General features: G+C 45.8%; 1 protein-coding gene across 1 annotated transcript; it reads right to left on the bottom strand.

The window, feature by feature from the left end:
* Nucleotides 1-1,956: 1,956 nt before the first annotated feature.
* On the bottom strand, nucleotides 1,957-27,711 carry LOC127599343 (homeobox protein aristaless-like 4). Its single transcript, XM_052063248.1, has 4 exons — nucleotides 27,153-27,711; nucleotides 17,316-17,635; nucleotides 8,394-8,522; nucleotides 1,957-2,277 (listed from the first exon to the last, which is right to left on the bottom strand). Exons 1-4 carry the CDS (start codon nucleotides 27,511-27,513, stop codon nucleotides 1,957-1,959), a joined length of 1,131 nt encoding a protein of 376 aa, XP_051919208.1. The 5' UTR covers nucleotides 27,514-27,711.

Here is a 27,711-nt window from a genome sequence, read left to right as displayed (position 1 = left end):
CCAAGACTCGTGTAACATTTACATGCACACATTATAATACAAATACTCCTGTACTGATTGCATGACTTCAGTAGTATTTATTAAAAGGAGACCAAGTGGGTGGATGACATCACCCATCAACTCATGTTCTGTGTTCCATTCGGACGATATAGGCAGCCTAGATGGAGACGTGTTGATCCAACGCGAGCAGGATGATTGTAAACATGACTATGTGTGATAACATAACTTTCTGTCTATACAGTCTCCGTCTCTGGACTCTGCGCAGCCCAAAGATAGTCGGGCGTATCTGTCCTGACACACAATCCTGTTGGCTCCCCAGGGCTCAGTGTTAATTAAAAATCCTTTCTGGTTTGGCTGCGCCTCGACCCTGAGCCAGAGAACTCTGATGATGCCGCAGATTTGGACATGTGCAAAGGGCCGAGCGAAGAGCGGCGGCGTGAGGAAGGGGGTGGGAGGGTGGGGGTCCTTTGAAAGCAGAGACATGACAGCTGAGGGGGAAGCATGTGTGAGGCATGTTTGTTTTGCATTTAGCCCCTGAGCACAGCTGTGTGCACTGTCCTTTTCCCAGAACACCGGAACACAGCAGAAACCCTCCGCCCAAGCCCTCGGCAAGTGAAGGGGGCCCCATGTCCACATATCCAAGCCAATCCTCTCACTTCTGATATATGGACTATACAGTCCAGATTATGTCCTGCATATGCCTTGGATTTGGACCAAGGGGTAAAACTGGATGTAATTTGGAAGTCCAGTGTGACGTGCACTGCTGACAGATGATAGCCTGCCCTCCACTTATTTCACCTGCTGAGAAGGCCCACGAATGTGGTTCCTATTTCGGGGATTTTCAACGGTTACTGTGCTCAAAGCCCCTCTACACGGTAACGGCTTCATGCTCTGGTACCATGCAACCCTTGCGAACAAAGGAACGTACCTTGACACGGTGTTCCTGATTTAACAGCGCAAACGTCATCTGCTATTTCTGTCCTCAGACATCTGGGGGAAGAATCAAACTTCCCTCAGTGGACTTGAGACATCCATGTTGGAGGGAGGTAAACAAAAGGCATCGAGGGGAGCATGGAAGAGAGCAGCTCTGAAATGAAAGTTCAGTTCCATCAAGGTATACTTGAAGGTGTTTGCTGCGGCAGAATCTGATTCTTCACAGGAGAGCGACGAAACTCTTTCCGTGCTTTGCTGTCCAATGGCGTCCTTCATTTCAAAAACAGAAGAAATTAACGTAACATTGAAGGCCACGCTTGCATAATAAGTTTCAACTGTCAACGGTCAGTTTTGTGTGGAAAAGAAAAGAGCATTTTTGCTGCTTTGTAATCTCCAACCGGGTTATTCTTCGCAAAGATGGTTGGCGTTATGTTATTGATATCAGTCTGACACTGCTGATCCGAGAAAAAAAAAAAAAGATATCCATCACTGCCACATTGAAAGAGAGCTCGCACTGTTTGGATGGAGGACCCACCAAAAATCCTCACTGATTGTGTGAAAAAGTTTGAATGCATGCCAAAGGGGCTGTTTGCAGCTACTGCTTTCAATTACATTTAAAATATAGCCTGTATAGATTCTTCATTCTAAAGCAAATCCCGAACCGGAAAAATAACTCCCAAATCTTTAAATAGTAAAGTGAGAATAAAAGAGCACCTGATCTCACTGAAAGTACCGTACAAACAAAATTCGTATTTGTATTTGAGCAAATAAGTGCGTGAATTTGTTTCAAATCTTAAATCATCCCCAATACTGCACTTCAACACAGAGTCATCTCCCACTCCACAAAGAGCTCTCGTTCACTTTGGGGCTTCAAGTCTTTCTGAATCGCTTCATCATTTGCATCTGTCGGCATTGCAGCCTTTTCTGAAAACGGTGCCTGTAGATTTTCATTTTCATGCGCCTCCAGCCCACTTCAGGTTGGCTCGGACATCAGAGAGGAGATAAGGATGGTCCCCTTCGGCATCATGAGGCCCAAGATATGGCCGCGCTGTGCTCTTTGGCCTTCATGCGCAGCGAGGCGATGCTGGAGGACTTGCGGTCAGGGTCCATGTTGAGATCGTACGCATTGAGCCCCGTGGCCATGCCGGGAGATCCTCCAAACAGGCTGCCCATGTGAGCCTGGCCCATGTGACCTCCGGGGCTCGGAACACCCAGGAACTCGGACACCCCGCTGGCCGAGTGGGGGTGAGGGGTCATGCAGGGGGTCACCGTGTCACAGGGCACCACGCAGCCCGGCACCGGTGATGCTGCGTTGCTGCCGCTAATCCAGGATGGGTTCTGTATCTGAAACAAAAGGACGGCAATTTAACAACATATGCGTAGTAGCGGCCGCAGAAGTCTTGCACGGCGGCCAGAGGTTACATTTACAGCATGAATAATAATATTTGCCTCATGGAATTGTCTTGATTTATCGTCTGCCATTTTGTTGCATTTCTCTTGAATGCACTGCTTCGGTTGTCGATATGGACGTTAGACTTTTCTTTTTGTCCAATCAGATGTGAACCTCTTTGTGTTGCCAGGGTACTCTAATCTGCCCCGAATCAAATACGAAATGTGTATATTGGCAATGAGATTTAAGGTTTCCCTCCTAGCGCCAGCTGGACCAACATGACATCAGTAGTTTTCCATCCTCTGGTTGGTTGGTCAAGAGCACAACCGTGATAGTTAAATTTGACCGGGAAATCAGGTCTTTACTGCGATCTGCACACATGCATACTAGATATTATTAATAATATTAATAATAATATGTAATAATGATGTATTTTATTTCAATGTTCAATGTTTTTGTGATGTTAATAGTTCAGTATTGATTCCAAATTTCTCCAGGTGACGTATGTGTCACTTTTGGATGCTGTTATGTTCCTGTATCGGATTGATGGTTTCAAAATCGCGACGTGATGGAGAGGGCATGAAAAGGTGCATAAAATCAGGTAAACCACACTGAGCGCCCAGGTACCAAATCAACTTGAAGGAACAGCTACAATGCAACAACGCATTTAGTTTAGTGATTCACAGGAAAGTAAAACGTTTAAAGGAAATATTTTAATTTGTGTAAAAAAATGCGGTCCGGTAGTCCAGTGGTTAGCGCGTCGGCTTCACAGTGCAGAGGTACCGGGTTCGATTCCAGCTCCGGCCTCCCTGTGTGGAGTTTGCATGTTCTCCCCGGGCCTGCGTGGGTTTTCTCCGGGTGCTCCGGTTTCCTCCCACATTCCAAAAACATGCATGGCAGGCTGATTGGACCCTCTGAATTGTCCCTAGGTGTGAATGTGAGCGTGGATGGTTGTTCGTCTCTGTGTGCCCTGCGATTGGCTGGCAACCGATTCAGGGTGTCCCCTGCCTACTGCCCGAAGACGGCTGGGATAGGCTCCAGCACCCCCCGCGACCCTAGTGAGGATTAAGCGGTTCGGAAAATGGATGGATGGATGTGTAAAAAAAAAAAAATGCAAACAATGCGATTGTAATTTACGAACATCACTATCTGTATTTTTTTGCTTCGTAGTACAGTTTGTAGTGTTGTCAATGCATGTGTGTAAGTGTTATGTGACAAGATATGGTACCGAAATACGGTATATATTGTGTCTACGGCGGCAAGGTATACATATGTTGGAATGCGCTGCAGTTTAGCTTCGTAGTAAAGTCACAATTGCAATAGAAATTTGTATAAGACTGGAAAATGATCTGATTGGCTTAGCTGAATTATGGGCGCTACTGGAAAAGTGTTTGTCACAATAATACCTATTTTTGTGTTTTTCATTTTCTTGACAACAGCAAGTGGCTTTCGTCTTAATGGCATGACAGGACGTTTTCTTTTGGAATGTTACTGGTGTTGTTCAATTGAATGTACTATAAATTGATTTTTGTGTGTGTGTGTGTGAAACGGTCGGTGAAGGCCCTCGTTATCGAGGAATGCGGCCCCCAGGACAGGGCGATGGCTCCTGGTGCTTGTGTCTCCGATGACTGTGGAGGCCCAGTCTTCCCCGAAAACCCCGCCCGCAGGATTGACAGAAGTGGGTTGGGGGGCCGGGCGGTTGCAGGGCCCTCTCCTTCCTCCGCGCTCGCCGGTCCTCCTCCGCAGCGACGCGTCGAGTCTCGAAGACCCGGGCCCCGTCCCGCACAGCCCCACGCCAGGCCGCCCGATCCGCGGCCAGGTCAGCCCACTGTGCCGGGGGAATCCGGCACAGCTGAAGATGTCCCTTTAGCTGGTCTTTGAAACGTCTTTTCGGGGCACCGCGAGGACGGGTGCCCTCCAGCAACTCCGCGTAGAGGAGCTGCTTCGGGAGACGGTCGTCGCTCATCCGCTGCACGTGGCCGGCCCACCGCAGTTGGGCCAGGGTGATCATGGCCTCGATACTCGTGAGGCCAGCCCGGGTGAGGATCTCATTATTAGTCAATCTCTCCTCCCAGGAAACGTTGAGGAGAGATCGGAGTCGTCCTTGGTGGAACATTCGGCGCCGTAGAGAAGGGTCGGAAGGACGACAGACTTATACACCATGATCTTCGTGTTGGTGGAAATGGCGTGATTACTGAAGACCCGACGACCGAGGCGTCCAAAGGCTGTGTGGGCTGCCTGGATACGGTGAGTGAGGTCCTCCATGAGCCCGGCATCCTGCTGGATAATGCTACCCAGGTAAGGGAACGCCGAACCTGCTCGATGGGTTCGTCGTCTACGGTGATTTGGGGTGGATGATGGTTAAGGTGGAGGGTCTTTTTGGTGTTGACGGAGAGGCCAAAGGTCCTGTACGCCGCGGCGAAGCAGTCCGCGATGAGCTGGAGGCCCCCGGAGGAGTTGGAGACCGCAGCATTGTCATCAGCGTACTGGAGTTCGCTGACGGTCGTGACCATGGTCCCCCGCTTGCTCCTCAAACGGCTGAGGTTGAAGAGTGACCCTTCAGTTTGGTAGCGTAGATTGATTCCATGCTCCTGGACAGGGGTGACGTGGTGGATGAGCGCGGCGATGTAGAGGCAGAACAACGTCAGCGCCACCGTGCAGCCCTGTTTGACACCGGTCCGAACCGGGAATGGGGGAGTCATTTCGCTCTGAGTCAGGACGCAACCCTTCATGCCGTCGTGAAACATCCGGATGAGGGATATGAATTTGGGGGAGCAGCCTTGACGTTCCAGCACTTTCCAAAATGCTGCTCGGGGCACAGAATCAAACGCTTTGGCCAGATCATAAAAGATGGCGTGGAACTCCCTCCGCTGCTCCCGGCACTTCTCCAGGAGCTGTCTGGCCCAGAACACCATGTCCGTGGTTCCCTTGCCTGGACGGAAGCCCGCCTGGGACTCCGGAAGAACCCGCTCAGCGAGACAGGTGAGTCGGTCGGCCAGTATACGACAGATGAGTTTTCCAGCAGTTGACAGCAGGGAAATTCCACAATAGTTTCCACAGTCGAGTTTGTCGCCCTTCTTGAATATCGTGACGATGACGGAGTCCTTCAGTTCTCCAGGCACCGTCTCCTCGACCCAGCATTGAAGGATGAAGGTGTGGAGGCGGGTGAGGAGATGTGCACCCCCAGCTTGTAAAAGTTCTACTGGGATGTCGTCGACTCCAGCAGCTTTGTTCTTCTTCATCCCTCCTCAGGGCTGCGGAGATCTCCCGGAGAGTCGGCAGCTCCGTCATCCAGTGTTGCACGGGGAGCTGGGGGACAGGATCGAGGAAGCCGTCTGCTGCGCATGTCGGACGGTTCAGGAGCTCCATGAAATGCTCCTTCCATCGCTGGTGAGAGTTTCCTGCAGGATTGTACCGGATTGTACCATCCTTTGCCTTCACAGCCATTGGAGGACTGTGAGCCGGACCGATGATCTTCCTCGTTGCTTCGAAGAAGGATCTGGTATCGTGACAGTCAGCGAAACTCTGCATTTGGTGGGCAAAGTTGACCCACCATTGATTTTGGATCCTCTGGATCTCTCTCTGTGCTTCATTCTTGGCCGCCCGGTAGGCTTCTTCAAGTCTCTTGGAGGAAACACAGTTCTGCCATGCAATGCGAGCCTCTCTCTTTCTTGAAATCAGTGGCTCAATTTCTTCCAGGTTTTCGGCAAACCAATCAGGATTTCTCGTCTTCTGGATACCGAGGACCTCTTCCGCGGATTTGGTGAGCGGAGTTTTCAAGTACTCCCAGTCTGAGTGGACAGTGGCAGGAAGGGTCCGAGGTTGAGTGTCCAGTTTGTCCGCGAGGGACGTCTGGTACTGTTCGAGGACTTCGGGATTCCTCAGCAGCCCAACATTGAAACGTATCCTCTTGGGGATCTTCTTCCTTCTTTTCGCAGGCGCGATCTTCAGCCTAATTCTTGAGGCTACCAGCCTGTGATCGGACCATCCGTCATCCATGGAGCGGATTGCCCTCGTGACCATGACGTCCGCTCGGTCGCAGATGCGGACAAGGACGTAATCGATCACGTGCCAGTGGCCGGATCTTGGATGTTGCCAGGTGGACTTGTGCTTGTTGGTCATCCGAAACAGTGTGTTGGTTATTACCATCTCCGTCTCTGTGCAGAGACCATGGAGTAGTTCTCCATTTTCGTTGCAGTTGCCAACGCCTTTCTTCCCCAGAATCCCTCCCCAAAGCTGATGGTCCCGGCCCACCCGCGCATTGAAATCCCCCAGAACCAAGAACTTATCCCGGGGATTGACGCGGAGGATCAGGCCACGCAGCACGGCATAGAAGGACTCCTTCGCCTCCTCCGAGGCGTCCAGGGTAGGTGCATAGGCGCTGATGATCACAAGGGATTGGGATTGACATAGAGGTAGAGTGATGGACATGAGTCTCTCAGAAGCTCTTACGGGGATGATGTTGTGATCCCTAACCAGACGTGACTTAACGCAGAACCCTACACCATGAATTCTTCTCTCCACCACAGCTTGTCAGCTCCAGAAGAAGGTGTACCCGTGCCGAGGCTCCTCGATCTGCCCGGCACCAGGGAGACGTGTCTCAGAGAGGGCCACAATGTCCAGGCCGAGCTTCTGAATCTCAAGGGCGATGAGGGCAGTCCTGCGCTCCGGTCTATTTGCTCTTGCATTGTTCATCAGGGTTCGTACATTCCAAGCGCCGATTTCCAGGAAAGCAGTCCAGTTATTGTGTTTGTATTTGTTTCGCCCGCATGAAGGATGAATCTGCTGGAGGCGGGTCTCCAGCCGATCGGTGGCGGTGATGGGCGTGTTTAGGCCGCCTTTTATTGGCCCTTCCTCGGATTGAGGGGAGCAGCGCTACAACTAAAGAGTCCTGCTCCGCCACCGTGGTTGCTGCCTCTCCCCTGCACCATCACCAGTTCGCAAGAGGAGCGACCATCGTGCCACGGCCGCCGACGTGTGGTTGTGGAACTAGGGACGTGGGCCCTCATCTGAGCCTGTCCCCGACGCCCCGCGCCATCGCCGCCGGACTTCTTGAGGTTAAGGGGATCGGGAGAAGGGGAAAATGGGTTGAGGGGGCAGGAGGGGGAGGGGGGAGAATCGCCATCCTGGGGACTATGTAGCGTGAGGGAGGGGGACGGGTCGCAACCCCGCCCCCGCAATTCGGCCCCGTGGCCAGGGTCCACGGCAGCGCGGTGGCTGACGGTGGTGGTCCAGGGGGTCAGCAGCACCCGAGGTTGGACCGTGGGTGCGCCGGGCCCGGTGTTTTATTTTGAAGGGTGGGCATTCCTTCATAACCCATGGGGATGGTCGGCCTGGGGATCCGGTCCGCCGCCTTGCTAGGCGCTTAACGCCAGGACTGCGGTGGATTTGTATACCGCCGGACGCGGTCCCGTGGGATTTTGCTGACCCGAAAGTCATTACCAATTCGCACCAACTCTCCAGTGATGGAAAGTCCCGTCAATTCGGCGTGGAGGCTCCCTTACGGACTTCACTGCGATCCACTAGGAATTGGTGACGGTTTGATCCGCACCTTTGAGCCTAGGGATCGCAGATATTTTGCGAAGTTGTGTGTGTGTGAAACAGGGATGACAAATTTGAGGGGTGCATTGTGTTGCGGTTTCGTTTTAGATTTGTGCTGCGCTTTGGGTGGAAGTTTGCTGGATGGCGCATTCCTCGAATGGTATTTTGTGAGTCAATAATCAACATTTTAAGTAAATAGTGAGTCATAGTAAGTAAACAGCACAAGTAAAGAAGCAACCATAAAGGCTATACATGCATGACAGTCCAATTAGCATAAGAATCGGCATGTCGTTCACATCCTCATCCTCAACTTTATCAGGACAAATGATGTTTAAGGTTTCTTTTTTCCCCAAAATCCTTAAACCTAATTTAACCGTAAGTAGACAAGATGAACGTCATAGCGCTCTTATCAGGACAATTACCACCAGTAAAAGGATTTTGGGCTATACCGCACTTTATTATTTTTGGTTTGTTTTGTACACTTCCATTATTCTGAACATCATTGTATACACATCAAATGTTGCACTACCTGTGCGTAACTCTCCGGACGTGTCAGAAGTGGCAACTCGTAAGCTGTGGAGAAGTGTGTTCGAACCTGCTGCATCTGACCAAAACGTTCCCTCTTCCTCCATTTGGCCCGCCGGTTCTGGAACCATACCTGAACAGAGGATGCATGTTCATTTGAGAGATTCATTCGGAATATTCCTTGTCCAAATCAGACCCTAACTATGTTTGAAGATGCATCATTTTATAAGACAAGGAACCATGTTTGGGAACTTTAAAACGGACAAAGGGCCGTATGGCGGGCCGACTGGTTAGCATGTCCACCTCACAGTGCAGAGGGCCAGGGATCGATTCCAGCTCCGGCCTCGCTGTGTGGAGTTTGCATGTTCTCCTTGGGCCTGCGTGGGTTTTCTCCGGGTGCTCCGGTTTCCTCCCACATTCCAAAAACATGGATGGCAGGCTGATTGGGCGCTCTAAATTGTCCCTGCTCTGTGAAGCCAACGTGCTAATGTACCTGTACATACTTATTAGAATATGATTACATTATACTCATGAGGCAACGGAGCAAGATGGTGGGCTATCAGCACATGAGCTTTATATTTCGGAGGTTTAGGGTTCTAATCTCAGCTCAGGCCCTCCTGAGTGGAAGTTGCATCTTGTCCCCTGTGTGCCGCCCACACTTCAAAAAACATCCATGCTAGGTTCATTGAACACTAAATTGTGAGCGTGCATGTGACTGGTTGCCCTGCAATGGACAGGTGACCTTTTCAGGGTGTATGCTGCCTCTCACCCAAAGTCAGCTGGGATAACCTCTAGCTGCCCCGCGACCTCAATGAAGCCAAGTGGGACTGACAATGGATGAATGATGCTGGTTAAAAATAAACAAGGCCTGTATGAATAAGCTTCATCTCTTCTGGTAAGCGTAAACACAAGATGTTGACATTTTAGAGTACCGGTCCTGCAAAGCGCTTCATGGTTCAAAACAAAATATATATTTTTAATGAAAGCTCGGATCCAAGCAGTTGTGCCATACAAGCACTTGCCTAACGAAAATATTTCAACGAAATAGAAAAAAAAAATGAAGCTTACAGATTGCTGGCGAAACAGGTGTGCTGGTTTTCTAAACAACCTTCACTTACACAACAGAATGTAAACAGATCTCTCTCAGTTCACCTTTGCTTATTTGCACTGTGACAAGCGTTGAGTGCCTCATGTTTCCTGTAATCATATTTGACGTTTGGACTCCAAACTGCCGTGTAATGAAAGCATCAGTGTGTTGAGTGACATCACACCGGCTGAAGGCGTGACAGCAATCCCACCGCTGGGTTCATTAGCACACAAAGTGGCTGGCCCCGTGTGAGCTTCTAGTGTTTCAGCTATCACAGCTCTCGCCATGCACGCTGCGCTAAGATTAGGAGGCAATAATGGGAAAATTGAAACGTCAGATGAGAGCTTTGTTTGCATTTTCCTTTTTAATTTCCTGTAGCCTAAAGCTTCCTGGCGTTCAGACACCGTCGCTGCATAAATTACAGAAGCACGGCAGATGTCTTCCTCTGTGCTTCCTTACTCAGCCTTCAAAGGTAACGAGACTGCAGCGATACACTTCAACCGTTCCAGGATGAGTTTATACCTTTTTTCCCAACGCAGGATGATTCATGCCCCCGCACAGAGCCTCCCAACCTGTCCAATTCTCCCAGTTCAATCTGTTGGTTATTATGAAGAATGTATTTGCATGTTGCACACACTGCGTCGTGACAGTAATTGCTAAAGGCCTTGACAGCTTAAGTAGTGGCTGGACTTTCAATGAGGCTTTATTTATGTTCCAGCCCGAGAGAGCGAGTGAGCAGAGAAATGCCAAACAGGTCCCAGCAGGAGAGCTGTACCGGACCAGGAACACTTTGAAGTGTGAGAGCAGCTTGGAGGATTGATAACCCACCTCTGCTGTCACTCATGTCAGCCGAAAAGAAATCTGAAGCTGAGGCTGGCTTCGGTTTTCCAACACCCTTAAAGCACCATTACTATGAGTGAGACACCTTGGACCAGTGTTGTGGTTCATTCGGTGTACATTTGCGCTGTTTTGGTCCCAAATCTTACCGTTTAAACTAAGTCCATCAGGCATCAGCGTATGGAACATTTAGCCCGAACAAAATTAACACTTTTCACTGACATAGTCAGAGTGGCATTAATCTATGGATGTTATTGTGCTTGTGGTACACAATAATGCATCAGACCGCGAGAGGTTTATTTTATTGACTCATCATAAATGCATCGAGAAAAAAATTATAACGCTGCATAAACGTCCATTTATTTCAGTCTTTTAACGTCACAAAAATGTATATATTACAAAGTAAAAATTGACATGAGGACCATGCTACTGAACTCAAGATCTTTGACTGAAGCAGTTTTGATGCTGCAAACAAAACGACAGAAATCATGAGCAAGAGGGCTCGGCTGTCCTTAAGTGAAACATTAGCTCTGCTCTTTGATACATTTTCATGTGGTAAGAGTTCTTGTATCTTACATTTTCCAGATACCAAAAATAATTTCAGTTAAACAAATGGAATGTGAACTATGTATAAAAACGACATTTTTTGCTACCATGTGGCTCGAAAAGTCTGGCAGTCACTGCTGATGTTTCTTAAAGGGACCATCTGGCCGGGTCCCCAACATGCATGCCGCTACACTGGCACAAGGGGGTCCGATAGCCCTGTCAGAAATCTGTCGAGCCCCCGTTTGGCCCCCCTAGACTATTCATTCATTCATTCATTCATGTATTGAAGTTTTAAAACATTAAAAATTTCACAAGTGGCTAATCTGTTCCAATACAATTCCTGTTTCTGTGTTTGTATTCTGCAGCTGTAGCGTGTGTGTTTGTGAGGGCAGAGAGGGGCAGGGTGAGTCTTTGGCTTTCTTGGGAGTCACGTTTGAGTTTGTAAACATTCGAACATATTTGCAAACACCTTCAAAGGTATTTTTAAACTTGTAGGGGGCACTATTCAGCCATTGTATATGTATACAATATATATCCTATATATGTATAAGTATTTATATATCCTTGAATGCGCATGGTAGTCCGCCGTCCAACCAGGCAGTGTACATGTGTTTTGTGGACTTGGAGAAAGCGTTCAACTGTGTCCTTCGGGGAGTTCTGTGGGGGGTGCTATGGGAGTATGCGGTGTCAAACCCCCTGATACAGGCTGTTTGAACCCTGTACTACCAATGTCTGAATTTGGTTTGCATTGTCGGCAGTAAGTCCAATACATTTTCAGCGAGGGTTAGTCTTCCCGAAGGCTGTCCTTTGTCTCACATTCTGTTCATAACTTTTATGGACAGAATGACGAGGAACAGCCAAAGCGTTGAGGAGTTCCTGTTTGGTGACTCCAATATTGTATCTCTGCTTTTTTGCAGATGATGTGTTACTGTTGGCTTCTTCAAGGCAGGATCTCCTACTCTCACTGGGCCAGTTCACAGCAGAGTGTGAAGAATTTGGGATGAAAATCAGCACTTCCAAAGCTGAGAACATGGCCATCAGTTGGAAAAAGACGGAGTGCCCTCTGCCGGTCGGAGAATGAGATCCTGCCCCATGTGGAGGAGTTCAAGTATCTTGGGGTCTTGTTCATGAGTGACGGGTTGATGGAGCGGCATATCGACAAGTGGATCAAAAGCAGCGTCTGCTGTGATTCAGACTCTGTATCCGTTTGTCATGGTAAATAAAGAGCTGAGCGGAAAGTCAAAGCTCTTGATTTACCGAACAATCGGCATTGCAACCTTTACCTACGACCGCTAGCTATGGTTCAAGACTGAAAGAAATAAATCCTGGATACAAGCGGCCAAAAGAAATTTCCCCCTAAGAATGTCTAAGAAATGGGGTGAGAAACTCAGTCATCCAGGAAGGGGACCCCCCATTGAGAGTAACCTGATGAGGTGGCTCAGTCATCAAGTTGGGATACCTTCAGCATGCTTCTCTGGCAAAGTGTTCCACCAGCAGGAGGCCCCGGGGATGGCCCAGAACATGCTGGAGAGACATTGTCTGTCTGCCGGATGGTCTGGGAATGCATTGGGATCCCCCGGGAAAAGTTGGAAGAAGTGGCTCAGGAGAGGTAAGTCGGGGATTCCATGCTAAAATGATTGCCCCCGCCACCTAACCCTGGGTAAATGGTAGAAAATGGATGGATGGACGCTGCTTTTATCTGTAAACATGGTGACGTTGCATTTAGCTGTTCTGCTGCATGCAAATTGAATAAGCCGCCAACAGGGGTGAAGTCGGTGTCAAGTGGAAATGCATTGAAATCCAACCTCGCATTGATGTCCAATTTACTGCAGCAAAATTATCAAAGGGGGAAGTAGAAGAACAAAAATGTATATAGATAAATATAAACTATAACATTTAAATATAAGCACATTAAAAATGGGTGAGTGGGGGGCGAGTCCAGGTTTTCAGGTCTGTCTATTCAATAGCCCGACAGTAGTCGGCAGGAAGGAGCCCCATACTTTTTGATTTAGGTCTTCTAATCACTTTTAAAATTGTTTATTTTAAAAAGACAAGATAAGCAAACCTTTATTTGTCTCACATTGGAGAAATTCCCAAGTAAGTTTCGAAACCTACCTTTATTTCTTTTCTTCAAGTATTTGCAAATTTTCTGTTGATGTGTTTAAATGCTGTCAATGTACATTCGTTTGGTAATTTTGGAAAGCTGCTTTTGTTTTCTCTGCGTGGCTTCTCAATGTTGCCAACTCTTGTGTCTGTAAATGCATTGAGGTGTTGCATCTTTGCTCATATGAAGCACATTGAGTTGCCTTGTGTATGAAATGTGCAATACAACTAAGCTGCTTTGCCTTGCAAACTAAGGGAGAACATACAAATTCCACACGGTCTACAGTGTAGAGATTTGAAAACAGAACCTCAGAATTGTGAGGCTTGTTCCAATATATGCGATTTTTTTTTTTTATGCTCTCTGAGCTCGCTAGACTGACAGGATGGAGAATCTGAGAGACGTGATGTTGTTGGAACACCTAACCTTTGATCCATGGCCCTTCTATGTACCGGCACTGCATATGACTCCAACGTGAACTCACTTTTGCCCTTTGAAAGCCAGAGGCAGAAAAAACAAACAACTTCCAAGATCCTACTTCTTTCATTAAAAGTCCTTTATGTTCAGGGTTACAGGTCAGCCTCCTTCGAGATGTGGATTATTTAAACCCCATTTGTCAAAGACGGTTTAACAATTGTTTTTTTATTTTTTTTTACGGATTCACTTTCAAACCAGTACCATAAAGATTCACATTTGAGACTTTCCATTCATCAGTTGCTGGTCTTTTTGCATGTGAAATGTCCCGAATGGCGCGCAGAGCGGCCGACGCGGCTTCTCGGTCCTTTTATCTTTTTACCGTGAATGTTTAAGGGGGCCGCTGGGAGAACCGAAGGCTGTAAAAGCCGGAGCCATCTGAAGCGTTCGGCTCTGTGATTGTGTGAGCCTCAGCGCGACCTTCGGAGCCTCGTTGCTGAGTTATAACCCTGCGGCTGCACACATTTCCTGTGTTTCCCTGTTGCTTCTCGTCTCCTCCAAGATCGGTTGTGATCTTACTCTTATCTCATGCCACGGGCACGCGGCCAATGTGTAGCCAAAATCAAATATGTTTTTTTTTTTCCCATTATCTGGAGCAAAGAATTGTTTTCGCACAAGTCAGACATAGGGTCAAATATCAATAGCTACCTTGCGCGAGGCTTTTGTTTCACACCTCGACCCAGGAGACCACAGCGGGGACACATTCTTCTCCGGAGAAGATGTTAATGGAAAAAAAAAGAATCCAAAGACTTTGGTTGTCTGCAGCACACAGATGTGCGCATATACACAACAGAGGAGTCGTGCAATCGAACATAAATGTGCTGGAATGCATTACGCAATCACCAGCAGACCGTATGCAAAGTGGCCCAAAGGGTGACTGGCTGTTTCAGTCTCAGGCTTTTTTTTTGGGGTGGGGGGCAAACCTGGCGTTCAAGCAAAGGATGTTTATGAACGAGCCGCTGACCACCATCAAAACACAGCACAGTTGAGCTCATCTCCTCATATGCTGCTGATGAAAGTGTGTTCTCCAAAAACACAACATGTGAGACCCAGGCAACACAAACCGTCAGTCCCCGGGGCCCCGCTCGCCTCCTCCACTCCCACATTACCGGATAAATGTCTCACGTTTTTCTGTGAGTGACGTTATCTGTGCAGGACTGCAGATGTTGAAGGACCCACGAACTGATGTTCTTGCAAAGCCGGATCCCACCAAGAATTACGCTATGCTCATTTTTCATGTGTCCATTTTCAGAAATATGAAATCTTTACCACTTTTGGGCCATTTTCCCACAACTGTATTTGTCTGTTGACATACTACACATTCCTGATGAATTTCTGCGGCGTGTCCAAAAATCCTATTTGAGGAAGCCTTAAGTCAAGAAGCATATTTATTTTGTTTTAGCTTATAAGACAACATTTATTTGGACAATGTTACTATTGGTTCAGGGCATATCATAATATGTTGGCATCAATAAGTGTCTACATGACAAATGAAAGTCTTAATACTTGAACGACAATGTTGTGGTGTGGAAGAGCTTCAAATTTTGATTGCTCAAAAGCACTAGAATGGGAAGAATACAAAACCTCCATCATACCGCAACTGCTTAGAATGAGAAGGTTGGCTACACCAAGCGTTACAACGTTGACACTTCAACACTAGCAAAGCAGATCAGGGTCAAACTTCCTAAACATTCATCCAGCCGGTCACCAGCATATCCTGTTCAGGGTCACAGGAAATCTGAAGCCTCAAATGATGAAAAGCGGATCGTCAAGCACCCACAGAGTGATTATGATTGGGTCACTAGCGGGGATTGATTCCATTCCAGCTATACAGAAGCCCGTGAGGCCAACCATTAATTCAAACCGAACTCACTCTAGAGTGCCTTATAATTTCACAGACGTCTATTTATCCGGGCCCAAACATTTATTTGGCAGTTGTGTAGCTTACATTTCTGTTTATGCACTACTTTCCTGCACATTGTCTGTCACACTGCCTATGGTCGTTTGCTGTCTTTTCTGACACTGGTCATTAACATTTCTGTCATTACTGTAAAATGCAGCAACGAGGATTACCTCCAGTAGAGCAAACGGTGCCAGAGAGTAAATATTTTTACTGGACTTTCTTCGTTTGTTTGTTGGATTGTTTTTTTCTAAAACACAAACATTGAACAAAAATAATTACAATGTGTCCGCATGTGGAAGTAGGTTCCGGCAAAGCAAACGTTTTTTAATTCAAATACTTAATCTGTGTCTTTAAAATGAATGGTAGCTTCGTTAATCCATCCGTCCATTTTCTGATCCGCTTTATCCTCACGAGGGTCGCGGGTGCATATCCCAGCCGTCTTCGGGCAGTAGCCGGCGGACACCCTGAACTGGTTGCCAGCCAATCGCAGGGCACACAGAGACGAACAAGCATCCGCGCTCACACTCACATCTCGGGACAATTTAGAGTGTCCAATCAGCATGCTATGCATGTTTTTGGAATGTAGGAGGAAACCGGAGTCGCCGGAGAAAACCCATGCAAGCTCCAAACAGCAAACTCCACACAGGGAGGCCGGAGCTGGAATTGCACTGTGAAGTCAATGCTTGGTTAATAATAATGCTAATAATAATACAAATACTAATACTACTACTATGGTTAGCACGTCGGCTTCACAGTGCAGAGGTACCGGGTTCGATTCCAGCTCCGGCCTCCCTGTGTGGAGTTTGCATGTTCTCCCCGGGCCTGCGTGGGTTTTCTCCGGGTGCTCCGGTTTCCTCCCACATTTCAAAAACATGCGTGGCAGGCTGATTGAACACTCTAAATTGTCCCTAGGTGTGAGTGCGAGTGGTTGTTCGTTTCTGTGTGCCCTGCGATTGGCTGGCAACCGATTCAGGGTGTCCCCCGCCTACTGCCCGGTGACGGCTGGGATGGGCTCCAGCACCCCCCGCAACCCTAGTGAGGATCAAGCGGTACGGAAGATGAATGAATGAATGAATAATACTACTACTAATAATAATAATAAAATTATAAAAGTGGAGCGGCGGCCCGGTAGTCCAGTGGCTAGCACGTCGGCTTCACAGCGCAGAGGTTCCAGGTTCGATTCCAGCTCCGGCCTCCCTGTGTGGAGTTTGCATGTTCTCCCCGGGCCTGCGTGGGTTTTCTCCGGGTGCTCCGGTTTCCTCCCACATTCCAAAAACATGCATTGCAGGCTGATTGAACACTCTAAATTGTCCCTAGGTGTGAGTGTGAGTGCGAATGGTTGTTCGTTTCTGTGTGCCCTGCGATTGGCTGGCAACCGATTCAGGGTGTCCCCCGCCTACTGCCCGGAGACGGCTGGGATGGGCTCCAGCACCCCCCGCGACCCTAGTGAGGATCAAGTGGCTCGGAAGATGAATGAATGAATGAATAAAAGTGGAGCGTAGACCGGCTGTTCTTTGGCATTGTTGTGATGAATATGTACAGTCATGCCAACTTATAAGCACAACTGCAACAAAATTTCAAACATAAATGTGTATATATAAGACGGCAAGATAGTCAACTAGTCAGCACGTCCGCTTCACAGTGCAGAGGTGCAGGGTTCAATTATGGCTCTGGTTCTCCCGTGTGGAGTTTGCATGTTCTCCCCATGCCTGCATGGGATTCTTCTTGATATTCTCGTTGATGCTCATATTCTAAAAAGATGAATAGCGGGTTAATGGAACGCTCTTAAATTGTCCCTAGGCGTGATTGTGAGCCGTGGTGTATGTCCGCGGCGCGATTGGCTGACAACCATTTCAGGGTGTACCCTGCCGACTGCCAAAGACAGCTGGGATAGGCGATAGGCGTGAGGATAAGCAGATTAGAAAGTTGATGGATGGATTTTATTCAAACATTCTCTGTGACAATGATTTATTGTTACCTGTACGCGCGCTTCAGTCAAGTCTGTCCGTAGTGCCAACTGCTCACGGGCGTAAACATCTGGATAGTGCGTCTTCTGAAAGACCTTTTCCAACTCCTCCAGCTGGTAACTGGTGAAGGTGGTGCGATTGCGCCTCTTCTTGCCCTTGTTGCTCTCACTGCTATCACCCTTGTCATGGGAGTTGGCTAAATCAGCACCTGGCGCCCTGTCGGATGTCGCGTTGACACCCTGATCCTTCACAGCCAGGTAGCTGGCGTCCATTGTTGAATGATCGGTGAGTGGGGTTAAGTCAGAATCCGTCAGATTTGAGCTGTCTTTACCTACAAGACAGAAAGGAGATAAAGCACTTTTAAATATTTGTGGATGTAGAGTACATGAAAAGGACACAGTGGGGAATTCTGGCATTATGTGAGGCTGTGCAGGATGGAATTGTTGAAGACGGCACAGCAACATGTCCTAAACTAAAGAGAAATTGTAATCTCAAATGTTTTTTTTTTAATCGTGTAATGACGTGACATGTCAATCATTGCTGTTTGTATGGGGAATTTGCAACCTCTGGAGAAGAGTGGAAGGTGGAGGACTTGGGGAATGATGAGGAATATCCGTTTCACTTATCATAAACAGAAACAGATCAAAACGATAAGGCTGACAATTCGGAAAGGAAAAAAGAAAATACATGCAATACATCCTGATTCATATTGCGCTTTCACAACATGACGAGGTGGAGCAAATGCATTTTTTGGGTCCCCAGTTGCGAAATTAGCTGATCAATTTTAACGCCTGCATGTTTGATATGTGAAGAGTAGAATTCACTCTTCTCCATAGATCATCATTGATGCACCGGGCTATGGACAGCCTGTGGCTGTAGTTCAACGTGACATAGAGTGGCTGTTTTAATTGCAAACAAAATTTCAAGATTTAGAGATGGTGGTCGTCTGCCATGCGGCGTCACCTGGACTGTCACGCTTCATTTGCAGAGATGTCATTGTTGGCTCCAAGCAATGAAACAGACTCACTAAATGGCATTGCAGCATCTGAATTTTCAAACCTCAGACAGATCTGTGCGAATGAATCTTAGCGGTAATCTGTCTGCCAGTGTCCATCAAAGTGATCTACTGTGTTACTCATTTTTTGGATGTGATCACGAAAGTAGTGTATGGAAGAGTTGTTAGTGGTTTTGGGGTGTCCTGGTGTGACCCATCACCAACATCGATGCAAAAGCCTCTGAGGTCGATTCAGATATTTGCATGCCAGGTCACTAAAAGAGTTAGATGAAGAGTCTTGGGTGATTGACTACATGAAACACAGATTTCTGAAAAACATGATGCCTTTTTCATAAGCAAGTGAGTTTAGATGTGATTAATCGCCTGGTCGGTTGAACAACTAACCTAACTTGGATGTTTTTTTAGAATGAGAGAGGGAAAGACTCCACACAAACATAACATTTATCCGAAAATGCAATTTTTTGACCAACATTAACCCCTTGAGGGGCAGCAGTTACTACAGTGGACAGTTTATCATGTTATCAGGTTACAGGGTGCATGAAAGGGTCTGTCTTCTATCATCCACATGTTGTTGTGATTATCTATAAAAAAAATAATAATAATTAAAAAAAAAGACATTGATACAAAGTTGTTTTTGGATGAGTGTCCGTCGGAAGAGAGCAAATGTTTTTGTGCATTCTCATGCCGCTTGTGAGAGCTCAACCCCCCAAAGGACTAAACTATGCTTATTCCGAAGGCTGTAACTCAAGCATGTTTTGAATTATTTAAAGCAATACAAAATGTCTACTGATCGCAAAATCAATCAAGTAATCGAGTTAGCTTGAGAATCCAAAGCCAGACTTTTCAAGTTTTTGACTGATTCAAAAACACAAAAGCCTAACTGTTTCCACGGGTCTGTAATTATGGTGACACAACTCCCTCTGGGGGTCCAGCAGGCCACAGCATTGCTACATGGCAATAACTCATATCCGTCGTGTTGGGCTTGAAAGACCTCCATTTTAAAATTCCAGCGTAAACACTCCTTGTCTAGACCGTCATATGTCTCCGACTGATAGCCACAGTCCCCACAAGGTAAGAGCTGTCAGGTTCATGAGTAATGACCACTAACTGATAAAAGACTACCGTTCAGGTTGCACTTTGGCAGTGAAGGAGGTAATGTGCTATCCTGTGAGGTTCTCCTTCCACAATGGGAAAAAAAGAAATGCCTTGCTGAGTCTCGTGGCGCAAGGAGACTTTTACCATGTGTGTGAGTACAACCAATCATCTCCTTTCACAAAATTATGAGCAGACGATCAGTTCATCCTCACCCCCCACCTGGGCGTCTGTGTGTAGCAACACATGACGAGTCCGACTAGTACGGCCATAAAATAATGATTTGACTTACAGCTGCGCAAGCGAGAGCACATGTTCCAGTAGCTCGGAGCAGAGTATGTGAATATTTGCGCCGCACATCATAATTTGTTTTCTATTGTCTTTTTTTTTAAACACCATTTACAATGTACTATTGCAACATTTCCAAGTTCGTTGACGTGCGTTATCTTGTTAAGGGGAACTTCTGGTTTTTAGATGGAAACATAAATTGCATCCAAATGTGTTTTGCTGTAAAGGCAAGCTTATCATAGAATGTGGTAAAGCGTCGTTGAAAGGTGAATCTGGATCAATACTGGCTGATGCGGGTGTTATCTGCGATCATAGGATTCTTGTCTGAGAAAAAGCTGTCATGGTGCAATGACCACATAAAGGTGGCTGCATAACTCGGGTGCAGGAAACGTTCCCGTTTGGCAGGAATTCGGTCACTTGCGAGGACCATTTCGCTGAGTTGTGCTACAAAGAGAATCGACAAGGAAAGCTATCTGGATGCTTGGCTATGATTTGATGCAGTGCCGGCAATATTTCAACATATTTCAACAGTCCCAAAAGTCAGAGTGGATGTGAAAATTTGTTGGAATCACAGAATAAGAAAAGGGTTCACAAATAATGAACTATTTTTCTCATTCAATGTCGCATTTCTCCGACCTCCATTCAGTCAAACATGCCGCTGGATTGACTACGACTACGCGGCGTGTGCGTGTGCCCGTGTGTGTGAGCGTGTGTGCGTGCGTGTATCCGTGTGTGCGTGTGGGGTGGGGGGGGGGGGGGGGGTCGGTGATTCAGTAGGACAGCTCTACAGACCGATACAGTAGTACCAGTCAAAAAAAGCCAACCCTTCTTTCTGTTTATATATCAAATGACATTTTAAAAATTCAAGTTAAAGTCCAATAGCAATATAATCTTATGGGTTACGTGTATAATACAAGGCATTTAGATTTTTGATATGGCGATGTAAATACTGTATCAGCGACACTGAGGATCATTTATTTGAGTGAATGGATTATTTTGTCCATGAAGTTGACAAAAAAAACAAACAAACAGCATGGTATGTATCTCATGGAATGAAGGCACAGATTGAAAATGTCTAACTTCATTCCTCATTACAAAACCTACAGACAAAAAAAGTGTTATTGTGAACATTTTAGTGCGGCTAAGTCATGTAACTAGGGGCGGGATGGAATGTGAAAACTGTCCGAACCCTTCGTTACAAATGTGACGTTTTCGTTTGCATCGTCGTACAAAGCCCCCCCCACCTACCAACCTTCTAGTTAATAACGAAAAGAAATGTGCCCTTCAAAAGTAACTTCTATGCACCAAAACCTTAACACAGTAAACACCAGTGTTAGTGGCATGTTGCTAGCAAGCAGTCAACGTGTTTTAATCGCATGGCAGATCCCAACTTCACACAACCTGAAATGAGGACTCAGTTTTTCGAAGTCCATATTTCAACTGGCATCTCTCTCTCTCTCTCTCTCTGTATATATGTATTTATATATATATATTAGAGCTGTCAAACGATTAAAATATTTAATCTAATTAAAAATGCAACTGTCATAATTAACTCAAATGGACAAAAAAATTAATCGTGATTACTCACACATTTTTTATCGTTTCTGAATTTCCTTTTACATTTTTTGTCCTATTTTTCCCCCATTTTAATGCTCTCATCAACATGGAATCATAAATCAGTTTTCTATGTGCCAAATATTTACTGAAATAATTTTGATTTTCAATTTTACATGAACATTTTTCACTTGGAGCAGTTATTCACACATAATCTCTCACACAATATTACTGTCCATCAACAACAGTGAAAAAAAATATTTTGTCACACAACAGCTGCTTTAACAGCTTTTTTTATGAAATCAAAATAGAGCAATATAACATTATAAAGTGCACATCTAAGGTACACTAGTACTCAGCCTATAGTAGAATTAAACCATGGTTGCATACTTAGTTTTTCTCAAGTTTACTTTGAACACAGCAGTCTGTTTCTGTATGTTTGTTGAAGAATAACGAGACACCGGACACCAGTGTTCAATATGTGCCGCTGTATTCCAAACTGCCCGCCGTACAAAAAAGCGCACGCACTTCTGCCGTGCTGCTGGGGCAAACCATTCTGAAAGAGGGGCCGGGGGGGTCACTCCCCCTAACACAGTCAGGCTATGTTGATTGTGTTGGTCCTTCTTGTGCGGAAGTCTCTCTACAGTTTTTGTGTAGACCTAATTTCGAATGACTACCCTTTGTTCGATGACAACACTGGAGACGTTTTATTTTCGCTAGGTCGCTACCACTGTCAGACAAACAGAGAAGCTCCACCCGCTCTATTTTATGTACGCAGAACACTGTAACCTTCCACACAAAATAGTTCCAAACAAGTAACAATCGTGTCAGTGGCATACATCGTATAACCTGTATGATACAGAGAGAGAGAGAAGAACAGATAACTTTGGTCTTGTCAATGGAGCAATCGGCCAACTTTTTAAAAGTAAACTTTCCATTCATAAACTCTTTTAGTATCCGTTTTCGGTGTCTAGTGCTGCCGTGGCTGGCAAAACAGACATGGACGTGGACTTCTGCAGAGCGCTTGTTGTTTTGTTCTGGTGTAGACCAACGTAACATCCGCTTGTGACGTGTGCCGCGTTAATCTCCAGAGAAAAAATTTAATCCCGTTAAAATTCATTTAAATTAATGCCAAGAAAAACGCACTAAACTGACAGCTCTAATATATATATATATATATATATATATATATATATATATGCCCACCTTCACCTTTTTTGACTAACCTTGCGGCCCATGTCAAATCTCATTTTTAATTTATTTTTTGTTTTTGGTCATTTCACGGGCCGCTGAAAAATGGATGGCGTGGTGCAAATGGCCCCCGACCCATACTTTGGACCCCACTGGTCTCCAAGCATTATGAAACCTTTTATTTTTTTTCATTGTGTGCAAATGGAGCTGTGCCCAGCAGTATTTTCAGTGTGTGTTTAATTGACACTGTTGGGCGAGGTTCCTGCCTACTCTCCTCGTCCTTTTCCCTGGTGAGTGGGACAGCAGAGCCCCCTGCCGAGGAAATACTGTTGCTTAGTTCCGTGCTGTGCACATTGAAACATAAATGACTGTGACTTACAAAATCTACCTAACAGCAAAAGCATGTGTCAACTCATGCATCACGGCGGCTGACGGCCAATCGCAGTGAAACTCAAACCGAAATGACACCAGCATTGGAACTACAAACACAAGTTGACCGACCTCCAGGAGAGTAAATCTGCTAGGAAGAATGCATTTGTTCCTCTTTTGTGGGGTTGTTTTACAGTTAGAGAGGAAAGATTGTGAAGGAACATGGAGCTTTTGTTGGTTGGCTGTGAGAGGTTGAAGCAGGAGGACGTGCTGATATGCGCACGCGAAGCATCAAGCTGGATCGACGTCGTATGCATGACTAACCAACAGGCCAGACTCCAGTCTCTCTGACTCTTCATTTGGACCACTTTTCTACCCAAAATATATCTTTACACTGTCACTGATCTTTGTCAAAGCAGACCGACGATCAGCAAACATCAGCACAATGCTCATCCACCACCTCCCCACCCTCGCCCCAATGCAAGAGACGTTCACTTTGAAATGCAACTCTGCTGACTGAGCACAGATGATCTATCTCAGCAGGCTGTGTAATGTTTATAGACTGTGAAAAGAATCCATGAAGTCCAAGACTGATAAATCACATCTCAAACACTTTTCTTTCTCCGCACACCCAGCCTCACCCTTGTCTCTCTTCCAAATGGTTCTCTTGCCTGCTCAAGTAAAGATGAACAGCCTTCATCTTGTGTTTTTTGTGGTTTGATTGGAGCGAGAACATTCCACTCGAGAGGGGAGGTTACGAGAGTAACAAAAAAAAGAAAAAAAATATCTTCATGTCTTAAAGATACTCGCTTTGAAATCGTTGGACAATTTTCTTTGATATTCATTCAACATTTCACTTTCAGTATCCCATCTTTCTGTCCATGTAGCGGTATTTTTACGGCATGTTTCATTATTGCAGGTGGGTGTTTAACTGTGCAGATTAATGACCGAATTTACTGTGCTCCTGTGAGAATTGCCTGAGAAATGAGGTGAAAGTTACACACTCCTGTCTGTTTTTTTTCCAAGCAGACAATTTCCAATGAGCTACATTCGTGTCACCGCACCCTTTGCTGGCTCTGCATGTACACACAACCCATCTACTGTGATTCACTTCAGAAAATGGCACAGCCAGCAGCAACACACTCCACAACCTTGGCAACATTAAATTCTGACTTTTTTTTTGATTCAGGGATGTTTTGGATTGTTTTAAATCATGGCTTCTTTGTACTGTATTTTATTAACGAATTGTATTTTACAGTATTGCTATCCTTTTGCACTCGGCCTATAAAAGACCACCATTGCCTGGGAAAGGTTATTTATCAATAGTCCTTCACTTCTCTTCTCGGCTACTATTTCTGGGGGAGGGGGGGAGGGGTCAAACAAATTATAATGTGTTTAGAACAAAATTCAGCAGACACTAACTCTTAGCACATGTCTGAGCTACTTCAATTTCCATCTACGCTTCCTGAAATTGTTAAAAATATTCAATTAAATTATTGATTTTGTGGAGGCCTGGAAACACACCACGTAATTCTTCACTCGTAGTCTATTACTGCACTTCAATTTTTATTGTGGGAGGAATTCCACTAGGAAGACCTCAAACAACCTCGTATCCTATACTTGACTCTTTAGGTAAAAATCAAAACATATTAGAGACATTTACACGAGATATAATAATTACAGAGGCTGGAAGGGGTTTTTTTTTGGTTTTGTTTTAATACATGTGCTGTTCAGCTGGGAAGTGACAGTAAAGTGAGCAGAGAAATTTCTGGACTGCTCCTTGCCCTGCTGCTCTCACCGGGCCATGCAAATCGGGCGCTAATGCAAATTGGCCAGCCAATGCTTGGAACCAAACGGTAAAACGATCCTGAGTCCTTGCCACCTCCACTCATGTCACGGATATACTAAAGTGTGGCTCAGTTGTCTGGGCCGTGTGGCTGGTTCCCATTACCGCCTGCTCCATCCAAACAGCTTGGAAGGCCGTTGCAGGACAGCAAAATGGACGGCCGCACCAGCTTAAAGATGGCGAAGGGCCACAGAGGTGAAAAATCAGGTCCTAAGAGAAATTTGATGCACTTTATCTTCAACGAGCCGAGTATACCTCAGTACGTACATGGAAAGCGTTTTACATCAGCGCAGAAGGGCGTGAACAGTCAAAGTAATGAAATAGGTTTGGTTCAAAAAACTAGAAAACAACAAATTTAACTATGTCAAGTTATCAAGTAATGTGCTCTGCCTTGAAAAGTAAATCGAAATATTTTTTTGCTTCGATGGAACTATTTTTTTTTTCAGTACGCATAATTTCAAAATATAACTTGGCTGTATTACATCAAATGAAGTAATATCAGGATCAAGTCTTCTGTCTAATATTTCAAAGAGCACTCGGTTTTTTTTTTCCACATATAGTTGACAATGCTTAAAAAATATGGGTGCGGTTAAATGTTGATGTCAAACTGGAGCCCAAGTGTTGCAAAGATCCACGAGATGACATTACGGGGCGTCAAACGGATTTTCTCTGGCGTGTGTGTGCGCGCGCGGGGGAAGCGGCCCGCGACCCCTAACGGGTGAGACAGGAAGCTAAAGGTCACACTGAGAGGAGACACTGACACATCAAACGAAGAAACGTGCCGTCTCTGGAGGATCACAAAGACGGCGGCTTACAGGGAATCGTGACTTTGAGCTTTTTTTTTTTTTTTTGCTATGCATATGCTAACAAAAACATACAGAGTGTGACTTTAAATCTACGTGGATTGAGTTTTTGCCTGATCGGTTCGCCTCAGTCAATGTGATGCTGGTAACGACAGGTATAAAGGGGCGCTGGAAAAACAGTACCGAGGTGGGCATTTCAGATAAACATGTCTAAAAGCAGCTGAATTTTCATCACATTTTTTCTCCTTCCTTGAAAGCTTATTCTAAAGACTAATAAACTCGGGGGAAAGTGGACATTTCACAGAGGAACCATCTTGAACAACGTATTGTTTTTATGGGTTTTCCTATTGTAAATTTGACCGGGTTTTTTGTGACATACATGTGGTCTTTATAAGTTAAACAATTTCACCCCCGGTTGTTAACGCCTAATGAGGTCCGCTGAATACATTTCTGAATCATTCAAATAAAATAACACATGGAAGAGGTTGACTGGAATCGATGGTAAAGCTAATCTAACATTTGAAAATGTAATTGAAATGTTATACGCTATTATAAATGTGTGCAATCACAATATTCACCGAAGGCTGACACTTTGTTTATGTCTAGTGTAATAATAATGATGTATTAATTCAATATAGTAATACTATTATATTAGTTATTTCTACCGGACATTACCTTAATTAAGACTGCACAATTTTAGAATAATAAAATAATATCATCAAGCTGCCTTTCACAATGAAAAGGAGCACGTGTTAAGTGAATTAATAAATAGCCTTTAACAGCTTTACAAAGACAAATTATTAATATTGTTGCCGTCATAAATTAAAAATGATAAAAAACTGCTATTGATTGTTCTGATTTTAATATTGTGATTTTTTTTCTAAACGCCCATATATTGATCAGTTTCGTCAACTGATGTCTATTTTGGTCTCATATTTAACTTTACACAAAAGAAAAAGAAGAGAAAGCGTGAAGGGAGTATCCATCCATCGGAACGAGTAAAAGGCACGACCACTTTGTACCTGCGAGTCTTCGATCGGTGCAATTTAATTAGATTTAAAGAAATATACGAGGCGGTGAATAACAACAAAATTTGTTGCGTTTCCTTCCGTAGAATCTCTTTGGCTCTGGCCCTTTTTAAAACGAGCATCAATTTTAAGCCACATTAGCCAATTATTTTATGAAGGATTTCCCCCCCTTTTTTCACGTCACATTGTCACGTTTGTATTTGGTGTTTTCCTTCCCGGTAACACGATTCGTCTCTCTACCGTTGGTCCTCGCTGTTCATCCTCAAACGAGGGTCAAAGTTTTATTCCCCCCTCATCCGTGGCCCATTTCAGTGCAATTAAACGAAAGTGGGGCCAACAGGGAGCAAAGCAACATCACGAAAATACCCGAAAACGTGAGAAGTCAATTGTGCGATTCCCTGTTCGATATAATTCTTGATTGTGATGGCGATGGTCGTATTTAATGAACGCTAAATTCGATGAAGGCAACGTGATCTTTGGATTAAAAAAAAGATGACGCGCCTCTGGATCACGCTCCCAAAAAAATTTGGCGAGATTCACGATGCATGTGAAGGCAACATTTCTTGAATTCACTGAGATGCGCTTCAGCATCCTCCGCCAACCCCATTCGGTTATTTCGAGAGAGCGCGCTGTGCCGAGAAATGAAGCCGGGGCCCACTCACCATAGCAGGGAAGAACCGCTGCGTCGCCGCTCCCGACCTCCCGATGCCGCTCACCTTCCTCTGGAGGGGTTTTACAGGAGGTCCTGTACGTAAAGAGGTGGAATTTGCTGAAAGCAGCGCGATCGGCTGCAGAGACGGCGTCCAATGAGCGGCCCTCCTGCTGGAACGGACTCCGCGGTTTGTCTCCGTACGCGTGACCTTTATGGACTTGCGCGAACGCGGCGGGGCTGTATTTGGTGTCAGGGGATGGGAACGTCCTGAAGTGCTCCGTTTGCTGGTCCCGAGTTTGTACTGCAGAAGGACTATAAAATGCATCCATGGAGGTCATGTCGCTGTATGGGCTGCGGGTCTCAGCGCTCATGCCTTAAAAAAAGGTGAAAAACTCTCTCTCTCTCTCTCTCTCTCTCTCTCACTCTCTCCCTCTCTCTTTGAAAAGGGAAACTGCACATACACGCGCGCACACGTGCGTGCACACACTCATACCCCCTCCCCTATAACTCACACGCACGCACACATCCAAGCATGGGCCTACAGCAGCTGGCTTTGGTTATAGAACCAT

This window comes from Hippocampus zosterae, chromosome 4 (genome assembly GCF_025434085.1).
Source record: "Hippocampus zosterae strain Florida chromosome 4, ASM2543408v3, whole genome shotgun sequence".
NCBI lineage: Eukaryota > Metazoa > Chordata > Actinopteri > Syngnathiformes > Syngnathidae > Hippocampus > Hippocampus zosterae.
Note: the sequence above shows the minus strand (reverse complement) of the source record. Positions and strands in the feature narration are given on the sequence as shown.